Source organism: Acanthisitta chloris, unplaced genomic scaffold, assembly GCF_000695815.1.
Source record: "Acanthisitta chloris isolate BGI_N310 unplaced genomic scaffold, ASM69581v1 scaffold14246, whole genome shotgun sequence".
NCBI classification, from domain to species: domain Eukaryota; kingdom Metazoa; phylum Chordata; class Aves; order Passeriformes; family Acanthisittidae; genus Acanthisitta; species Acanthisitta chloris.
This window is the reverse complement of record NW_008679815.1, coordinates 17,603-28,072: the sequence shown is the minus strand read 5'-3', so window position 1 is coordinate 28,072 and position 10,470 is coordinate 17,603. Positions and strand designations below refer to the sequence as shown.

The 10,470-nt window shown below is 42.1% G+C and overlaps 1 protein-coding gene across 1 annotated transcript in view; it reads left to right on the top strand.

Moving 5' to 3' along the window:
* The first annotated feature begins 2,831 nt into the window (after positions 1 to 2,831).
* The window catches only part of ELF2 (E74-like factor 2 (ets domain transcription factor)), a 9,945-nt gene continuing 2,306 nt past the window's right edge, over positions 2,832 to 10,470 (top strand). The window contains 4 exon segments of the mRNA XM_009077474.1: positions 2,832 to 2,937; positions 3,744 to 3,857; positions 4,564 to 4,737; positions 6,561 to 6,647. Of these exon segments, the coding sequence (XP_009075722.1) occupies positions 2,832 to 2,937; positions 3,744 to 3,857; positions 4,564 to 4,737; positions 6,561 to 6,647 (481 nt within the window).

The following is a 10,470-nucleotide window of genomic DNA, read 5'->3' as shown; positions in this document are numbered from 1 at the left end:
TTCTAACATCTAATCTGAATCTCCCCTGTCTTAGTTTAACGCCATTCCCTCTGATCCTCTCCCTGCAGGCGTGGCAGGAGGGACATCCTCCCCCTCACTACAACCTCCTTTCAGGTTGCTGTAGAGAGCCATGAGGGCACCCCTGAGCCTCCTTTTCTCGAGACTGAAGAAACCCAACTCCCTCAGCCCTTCCGTGTAAGATATGGTTTTGAAGCGAGTGGCCCAAAGCTGAACGCAGTGCTTGAGACCTCCCCGATGCCGAGTACAGGGGGAGGATCACTGCCCTAGTCCTGCTGCCACACTGTTCTTGATAGAGACTAGTGTGCCGTTGGGCTTCTTGGCTTCATTTGGGCAAGCAACGATTCTTCCCAAGATGATTCTGTAAGGTACAGATTTACACCTTGTATTGTTTACTCATGCTGAACAGTCCGATTTAGCTCTGGTACCATAGCTGGTAGCATAAATGTAACAGAAAATTTGTGAATTGGGCATTTTTGAAGAAATGCGTGATACATTTAATTCTTTGGTTCGAAGTGTTTCTGCCCATCATGATACTGCACGTGTGCATCAAAGCCTGGGAGAGTTAGTTGATGGGTTTTTATTGCAGAATCCTCCTCCTTTAGTTTGCTTTTTCCCTGTCTTAACTGTAAGAAGTGTTGCCAAGTATTGCGATACGAGTGTAGTTTAGTTGGCAACGCTTGATCTAGTCATCTGCAAGAGCAGCCACCTGTCTTTTTCCTGTCCTGTCCCCTCTCTGAGGGGGCTTGTTCTCCCACTTCATCTTTTGGGATATCTTTTGTTGCCGGTATCATGTCTCCCGGCTGAGCACTTTTGATGTGCTGTCTTCTATTAGACGTGTTCTAGTGTGTCAGTAAGATATTTTACATAAAGTTCGTGCAGGGATACAAATTTGTACTTTTTGTCTTCCTACTGTGTTGACACAGTAATGTTGCCTGTGCACAAATGAAAACTCCTGACACTCACTGAGTAGACAAATGCTTCTGACGCTAAAACCATATACTGGTTAAAGGAGAATTAGCTAGCTGAGAAGGCTTGAAACCCAGTAATAGCACTCATTTTAGTGGGAGTTTTAATAACTGTTCTTTTGGCAATGTTAGGTTAGTTTGTTAGCTGTCATGATAGACAGATGGCATGTGTGTTGTTCCAGCCAAAGCCAGAAGTGTTACTATTTTTTGCTTGATATTTTTTAGGTGACAATTTTAGTGGAGTCCTGAGTAACTCACATTGGAAAAACATTCGTGAAGTGCATATTTTCAAATGTCAGAGCCTTTGAGGAGCAGACAGTGCTAATTTTGCTGGAAATGGAAGGATTAGGTAGGGTAGAGGTCAAGTGGCTCCTGTGCTGTTACATTTTTACAGCCCTGGTCCCTGATGCTGAGGGTTCTCCCTTCTCTCTACTCGGCCCCTCAGCTGAATGCCCTAGGTCTGGAAACGTACGAAGATGGCTTTCTGCTGTCTCTTTTGCCCTGGGCCTGCTCTCTGCTAAGCACCTCTTACTTGTGGTGCAGCATTTAAGCTATTCCCTGTAGGAAAATTTTGTATACTTCTAAAACGTTTAGGAGTAGATAACTTCTGCAAGCCTGTTCAGTACTCTTACAATTGAAATTTGGTAGCTGTTGTTTGAATTTATTTACAAAAGTCTATTATATACCGATCCTGCTCTCTGCACACCAGCAGCTAAGTAGTTGCCCCAAAACAGTAACCCGCAGAAACAGAAATTAAAGCTGCCTAACTCTGTTCTGCAGGGGAGGCAGAGGGATTGGTGGAGAAGCGTGGCTGACCTGCTCCAAATATTACCACATGCTTTAGAATAATGATATATTCAGTACTGATTTGGACTCTCTAATTTCAGTAGTGTTGTAAGATTGATAGATTTATGTTGACTAGCTGAGTATTGTTCCTGTATTCTAATGATCAGTTTTAATCAGGTAGATGAGGAGAAACTTACTCGTCAATTTCTGTGCAACTGAAACTTTTCTTTAGAAAGAGAACTGTTTAGGCAGAGGGTTTCCTGCAGGGCCACTCTGTTACAGTGCAGTGTTCAGCCTCTGCCTTAGGATACCCCCAAACTGCTACTTGGGAAGTAAGAAGTTTGGCCAAGCATGGGGAGCACCCAGGAGTTATATCTGGGTAAAAGGGCTCACAATGCAAAACTCTTGCTGGTTTGCCACTGGTTGTCCAAGGGACAGAGTGTACAATAGAGATCCTTTCTTGATTTTCCTGTGCTCTTGGGTAGGCTTTTATTCTTCCCAGCCTGGGGAGAAGCAGTGTTAGAATGTCAGTTTTGTCAGACATCTACTGTTCCAGAAGTTAAAGCCCTCTAAACAACATCCCAGGGGAGGGCTGTGGTGGGGATCCCAGCAGCCAGCCGGCAGGTGGGCAAGCAGGCTGGTTCAGCAAGAAATTTCAAACACCCCAAATTTTGCATTTGTGCATCTCCCAGATTTCGCTCACTTTCAGCTTCTGGTTTAGATGCCAAATCTGCTGGCCAGTAGGTTTTTCAAGTTTTTAATCCCTACATGAGAATAAACTGCAGTATGCTGGGAGGCTTGTGTGCCTGCAGGAATCTGCGTGTATCCAGTGTTTTCTGAAGTCAGAAGCAAATCCTGCATTGTTTTCCCAGCTCTTCACTGAACTTGAGTTGTTTCTCAGATGTTTTCGGTAACAGAGTAGGTGCCGTGAAGTTCTTGTGGAAAATAATTCCTGAATCCTCTTTAGTTGTGTGATGCTGAAGATAGGTGACCCTGCTCATGCTAAAGATAGATCTCCGGGGCCGCTGCACTGGAGTGGTTCAGCTTGGTGCTCCGTAAATGGCCATAAATGGAAAGAGCAACTGGAGAGAGCCAGCTACCTTGGCCAGTGTGGATGATGGGCAACAGGTGTTTGTGTTTGCCACTTCTAAAAACCTTTGCAAGGGTGAGGACTGTAGAGTTGGCTGTGAATAGAATTGTAGTTTTAGTTGATGTGCTGGGGTTTTTTTAGTGTTGCTGCTGTGTTCAAGTTGCTGTGGTCTGCACTGTATCAAATTCAAATGTGCTTTCTTGAAATTACATTATTTTTGATTCATTACTTAGTTTCTCTAAGCTTTCAGAACTTGAAAAAAAAGATATTTTTACCTTTTTCCCTTAGTTTTTGCAAAAAAAGACACGGCCTGTATGCTTGGTTGTGATTTGTCTTTTGTGTTTTAACAACCAAGCCCGCCAAACCCAACTCACAGTTATTTTTAATGTCAGAAATCAAAACAGGATACAGCTGTTTTGCAAACTAATCTTGTATTTACAGGTCTATTTCTATGTATTCAGTAGACTGAACATTTGTGAGAGAGGTGACCTTTAGATTTAAACGGGATAATAATTGGAGATGGTACTGCTTCCCTCTTCTGCCGTGTTAATTTGTAGCCATGCTCATCACAGTCTGGTTTGTTCTGGTTAATTCAAAGTCAGAAGGCAAATCCAGACTCTGCTTCTGTAAGCTCTTGGACACCTCATGGAAATGAGGAGCTTGGTTGTGAAACAGAAATCCAGTCTAAGAAGAAACAGTGTTGGTTCCACTTGTCTTGTGTCTTCCCTAAACATTTCTGTTGACAGGAAGGTATGAAAGGTGTGAAGGCACATGACAGTTTTTTGGTTTTTGTGTTAAAGATGAGAAGTGCAGTCGTACAGGGATACATGTGGACTTCTGTAAGTGATCTGTTCTCACTGATGATTTGCATCCTTCCACAGTGGAAGCATCAGTTCACGGAAGTAATGTGCACTGCACGGATAAGACGATTGAAGCTGCAGAGGCCTTGCTCCATATGGAGTCTCCTACCTGCCTGCGAGACACCAGGGGGCCTGGTACGTCAGCCACAGCTTCTGCTCTGGGAGCCGTTTCTACTTCTGTTGATTAGTCAAACGAGTGAAGTGGGGAGCCTGTTTCTGTGGAGAGCTGTATGCTGTTTGAAACTTTTGCTTGCTTGTTTCAAAACTACTGATTGGTTCGAGATTTTACGTGGTTTCTCCACCCTGTAACAAACATAATTACAGATTAAATCACTTACCTGAGAGGGATTGTACACGTTTAAAATTAACTGTTCTGTGAGTCTGACATTTTAAGTTGTTAAAATAGTTCTTTTAAGGGAAAAGGATTTATATTCGCCTTTCTCCTTTAGAAAGAATGTCTGAATACACTGTTGTGAAGTGTTGCCCATTTGAAAAGCAAAACTTGGTGATTAACCAGGATTCCTTCTGATGTTACTTAATATATGCTGGACGAGATAATGGTCAAACTGAAGTGCAAAAGCTACAAAGTAGGAAATGGAGGTCAGATTAATATTCAAAGATTAAGCTCTAATTTGTTTAGTTCAGAGTTTGATTTTAAAGATACTAAAGTGATAATTTTGCCTAAAGGTGCTGATGTCGGATTGATTTTCCAGGTGACACATTGTTAGAGCAGACGCTTGCTACGCTGTTGCATGTGCTTTGTTTAAGATAATTTTATGTAAGAGTATTAAAATGATCAGTTAGAAACATCATCAGGTATTCTTTATTTCTTCTTCCATAGTGGAAGTTTTTGTCCCTCCTTGTGTGTCAACCCCTGAGTTTATCCATGCAGCCATGAGACCTGATGTGATCACAGAAACTGTGGTGGAAGTATCAACAGAGGAATCTGAATCAATGGATGTATCTCCTGTTCCAGCTTCTCCTGATATCCATGAACCAATGAAAAAGAAAAAAGGTATGGCTCTTTGTAGGAGCAGTCTCTAAACTCGTTCCTGATATGCAGTGCCACACCACGATACAGGTGGAGATAGAGGAGATCTGATCTCTTTGCTCATATAAACAGACCGATCAGAGTCCAAAACGTGGATTCTTAGGAAATGAGTCTGCAATAAGAAAAAAAGAAGGACTTTTGCCAAACCATAAGGGAAAATGGTGTCTGTGTTGTTGTGTTTTTTAACACAAAGTGAAGGAAAGATAGAGAAAGATTCAAAGAGGACTTTTCATGGTGCGTAGCCATTGGTATCTAAAGTATTTGGAGAGCAGGTAGGCTTGGGGTTCTTGCAGTGAAACAGCAGGGTAAATGCTAACTTAAAAAACATAAGTCAGTTTACAAAATCATTAGATCTCCTTTGTGAAATTCGTATCTTTCCTGTCTGATTGGCATGTCCTGGAGGAGAAACAATGTGGAACAGTGTTTGATTTCTAAGCATTCTGCTATCAAGTGAGAGATTGGCACCCGGTGAGGTTGTTTTCTGTCTGGTCTACCAGTTTCCTTATAGGCATCCATGCAGTTCACATAGCTTCAGGAACATTGTTTTATTAGAGCTTCCAGACATGCTAAGATGGAATATTTACTTGTAATTAAGAGGGGAAAAAATGCAGTGTAGTGCCAAGATCTGTGAGTTTTAGATTTAATAAAGGCGCACACACATAACTGTAACTCTGCTGTAAATTATGTAAACAAGAAAATGACAATTAAATCTTTTCCATAGCTGTAGTTGTGCACTGGATTTAGTCTATTTCTTTATATTCCACTGTCTTTTGGCCATTACTGGGCAGATTGTGTTACAGGCTGTGCTCAGGAAGGTCTGAAATTCTATGAAGGTTTTTTTGTAAATACTTTCTTCCTATTACAGAGGTCCAAATTACGGCTCTTAACTGTGTAAGGTCTTTTCAGCCATAGTTACAGAGACATAGCTCTGGTCTTCATAATTCATGCCTTTTGCCCTACCCCTGCTGCCCTGGGGTGTGAACTCTTCCCTGTCTGGGCCCGTTTACTTTGAGTGAAAAGTTCACAGAAGTGTGAAAGGATGAATAAACCTCTGCAGGTCTTGTTTTTAGAGGATTTCCCTGGCACAGGAAGGTAGACAGCTGTAAGCCTGCCACCCCGCTGAGGAGTGCCCTCCTGAGCCTCCTCGTGGGGGCAGGCAGAGGGAGGGTGGGAAGGGTTGAGTGGGAGCGCTGCCAGCCCACAGGGGCTCGTGGGCAGGGCAGCAGCCAGCTGGGGGCTGTGGCATTGGTGGCTCCAGCCCTGCAGCGCGAGGCTGTGCGTGCTGTCCGTAGCCACTTGCTGCTCTGCCAGGGGTGGGTCCTATGTAGCCACTTGGAGAGTGGAAGCTTTTATTTATAGGTTTTAACGCACAGGGGCAAGGTGGAAATCAGTGTTTGCAGTCTCAGTAGTGAAATTTCTTAGGGAAACTGGTGTTTTGATCAACACCGAAACTAGAATACCAAAAACTAAGCAGAAGACGAGATAATATATTTCAGGGTAAAACAGGCAACTAAAAGAATGCAAATAGAGTTCTACTTTATACCTTAAGTGTTTACCTCACCTGCCATTAGCATGTTTGAAATTGAGTTAAATCTGCCTATGAAATAAGCAACCAAATGACTAATTAAACTGGATGTGCAGTAGAAATCCAAGAATATAAGTTTATCCATACCTGTAGCAAGGAAACAGAAGGAGAAAAATAAATTAACTGCTTCTTTCAGCAAACTATTAAGTACTTTTACTCTGCATATGATTAATACTTATTTTCCCCTGTGTTTTATGTGCAGCTGGCCGCAAACCCAAGCCCCAACAATCGGCTCTATCTGATGGGTCTCCAGATCTAGGTATAAAGAAGAAACCTAGGGAAGGCAAAGGTATATTTTTCCACTGAACAAGTCTTTATAAGTGTGCAGTGTATGTGAAGGCAACTGTCACAGGAAATACACAGATATTTAAAAATCTGGTGGATGAATTTGCACTGACTTCATTGGAGTTTTATTCAGTGCCTTCAAATTTGTTTGTACAAGATCTAGCGCAAGGATGTGTGCTCTAGAAGTGCCCTGTAATGCACTCCACAGTCCCTAGGCTTTCTCATTTTTTATATGCTTTGCTTTGTGCTTATTGACTCACGATGTCTTTTGTGTTGGGTCCCACCTTAGCGCAAGACATGTAATTTATTAAGCTACTGCTGAAAGACTTGCTCTCGAGCAGAGACAGCACGTGAGCTTTTGGAGTGGTGGTGGTTGAAAATACGCTTTCTCAGTTGACTCACAGACTTCAGTAGGAATATAGTCCTTGACCAATATGTTTGGTTTGGTTTAAGGGACAAAAAAATGCTGCCATGTTTCTGTACTGGTTGAGTAAGAGATTTTGTGCAGGAGAGTCCTACTTCCCTTCTCTTGATAAGCAGTGGGTCCTTTCTTGGACTCTAACCCCCTGCTATTCACTCAGCAGGGACACATATCAGGACGATTGCTCATAGGTCACCTTTGAGATGGCAAGCAGTACATCAGCTCTTCCCCTGGTGATGGCTGAACAATCTGGATATCTTCCTGACTTAGTGCACTGAAATTTGTTTGGAGAGGTTGCTAGGGCTGGGAGCAGCATGGTTGAGTGATTTGGTTTTTAAAGAGTGTGCAGTGGTCAGCTCCATTGTTATTTTGAGATCGGTTTGAAAGCAAGGTCTCTGCTGTTTATGTCACTCCTGGTCTGGCTGCAGGTGCTCAGTCATCACATTTGTTGATAGGAGAAGGAAGAATGGGACTGACATCGTGCAGGTGTTAGTTTGTGAAAACCAGTGCAAACAGTAATTAAACTTCCCTGCAGTGCCCATTGTTGGATCTGGATACACTCTGATTTGGTGTAGCAGTGGACTTCAGTGAAGATCACAGATTTTACATCTGCTGTATTTAGAAGTACATTGTTTAATTGTCTCTTTTTTCTATTCTTAAATTCTTCTTAGCTTTCTTTCCGATTCAGATTTTACTATTGCAGCTTTCCGTTACCTGAATAGGACTTGTAAATTGTCCCAGGTCCCAGTTTGCTGCAGAAATACCTTTGAAAAATGAGGCCTGTATTTCTGCCTCTTCTGGTTTTTGTATTGGTGACTTCACTCTGCAGCTGTTTGTTTTACGAAGTGGGAGATGGTACTGCTCTGTGGGGTTTGTGAGTGACTTTTTTTGCCTTTTATAAAAAAATGTATTATATTTCCATGTTCCCTCATCATGATCTACTTATGTCTCCTGTTCTCATGAAATACTCCTTCCATATTTTATACTGCAACTGGAATAAAGTTGGTTTTTTTCCTTAATATGGTCTAGCTTGATGTCCTGCAAAATACTTTGTTACTGGATTTAATTTTGTTGCTTCTTTTTAAAAATTAGTTGCAAATGTAGGCTATTTCTTGTCAGCGTGTTTTCAGAAAACCAGGAATTGTTCTAAAGTTCAGTACTGCCAGCAGAGTTAGGTCATGGAGCAGCAGAGCTGGCTGTGCACATTTGGAAAGGGGATCCCTTGATGGCATGTAGGTACTCCTTCCTGTGTGAATTCCTGGTACTTTCTGGTGCAGAGTGAAGTAGCTGTAAATCTGGTGTAATTGTGCCCTGCAGTTTGTCCTGTGGGAGGAGCTGGAGACATCTAACATTTTCTCTAGAAGTGAGATAGCAGTATTTTTTTTATTCTCACACAGCTGATGCAGCAGTTTTGGCATAGTCCCTCTTTCCATATTTTGTTTCTCATTGGCATAAATACTTTCTTTAAACTGTAGGCAGTTAGAGGGAGCAGAATGGTCTTTGAGCCTCTCCTCATCGATGATGGTACCGCTGCGACAGTTCGTTGATACACACAGTACCTGGTAGCATTCACACCCTTCCTGGCCTTTAATCCCTCTATTTTGAAACAATAGCTAATATTCTTTAGTAGCTGGCAGCTGTAATGGTCATCTAGGCACACAAAATGTCTTTAAACATCTGCTCGGTATTGAAGGTAAGACAGATAAAAGTAATGTCTAGCTCAGTGGCTGCTTACAGTGCTGGTGCTGAGACCTTTCAGGAGTGGAGATGGGAGCTGTGTGGTCTTAAATGAAGCTTCTCTCTTCCTAGCTAGCTGCAGGCAGCACGTGTTTGTCTACCTGGCTGGACTTAGGGGGGTGCTTAAGAGTGGTATGATGGTTAACCTGTTCAGATGACAGGTTTTACAGTGATGTCTTTCTCTTCCTCAGGATTCTGTAAGCTCATGTTCATGGTATTAGGAACGTCTGGCTCTAAGGAGAGGGAGTTTAAGAGTGGTTCAAAATTGTATTAAACATTTCCAAAATGAGATTTTTGTGTTAAATGCATAGCAGCTCTAGCTGACACAGGAGCCCACCTGAAGTATCACTGGGTCTTATCAGCAGTACTAGATGGCTTCTGAGTAGTATAGGTATGGCATAGTCCTCCTGTGGAAAAAAAGTTATTTAGGTCAATATAGAGCATGAGGGAAAAAAAGAAACCTGCTAAATCATCAGAACTGTTCCTGCAGAACAAACTAGGCACTTTCAGGAATGATTTCTCTTGAAGTTCCTGTTTAGTTCCTAATACTGAAGCCTACTTATATTTTTGTGAAGAATCTGGTGCAGACCTACAGCATTTGGTGGTGGAGCCAGGAATTCTCTTTCTGAGGAGCTAAAGAATAAAACCCCAAGGGATTAAGTCCCTAAAATCTAGGTTTAATTAAAGATTCTTGATTTCTCTTGTTGACTCTTTCTTTATATAGGTCCTATTCAAATGTCTCTGAAATCTAGTAGAAGCTGGATTTTGGTAGCTCTTGAGTCAGTATTTGCTGTTGTTTGGAGCACATGGTAAAATGCAGTTTTTTCTCTGTCTGAGGTGGTCTTCCAAAAGATGAAAACTGTAATTTCTTTTTACCCTCTGAGGTTTACAGAGATAGCTAACTTCTCAAAGTCTGCAGCAATGGTCTTTAATTTGCCTTAATGTATTTTCATTGTCTTCAGCATGGCATAACAACTGCTATGCTAGGCCCCTAAATCTCAGCAATTAAAGACCTTTTCTAACTCACACATTAAAAAAAAGTGGTCCATGCCACTTCCTGGGTGTGAAGAACTTGGATTAACATTCTGAGGTTACTATTCTTGTGGATCTGTCTTAGTTCTCCCTTCTCAGAAACTTGAGGAGTCTTCTCCAGCTGTACAATTTGGTATGTGATCTGATTTTCTTTTTTGCTCTTCCCCTTTTCCTAGATGCATGTGATCTAGTCAGAGTGCAGACAGCCCCCATGGGTCTAATGCCATCCTGATAGTTGCTGTTGCAAGCCCAGTCCTGGGGCTTCTCCATTGGAAATGGTACACCTCAACTTCCTGAGAAGTGCATTAGATTCTTCTTTAGGCTGACTGCATTTTATATCTCCCTAGTTATAGAAAGGTACATGGATTTCTGGCATGTGAATACTTGCTTTCAAGAAGTTGGACTGGCTTTGCACCTTGAAGGACTTTTGGTCACTCTGCAGCATGTATCTGGGAAGGGTCAGGATGGAGCTGTCACCTGTCAGTGTGAGAGCCCCAGATTCTGGACAAACTCAACCACAGTAGAGATGGTTTGTTACTGCAGGTTGTATGCCTTCTAAAAATTATTTATACCCTCCTGTCCTTCAGTGTCATAAAATACGCCAGCATTTTCATGCCCTGTTTCATCAAATATGAGA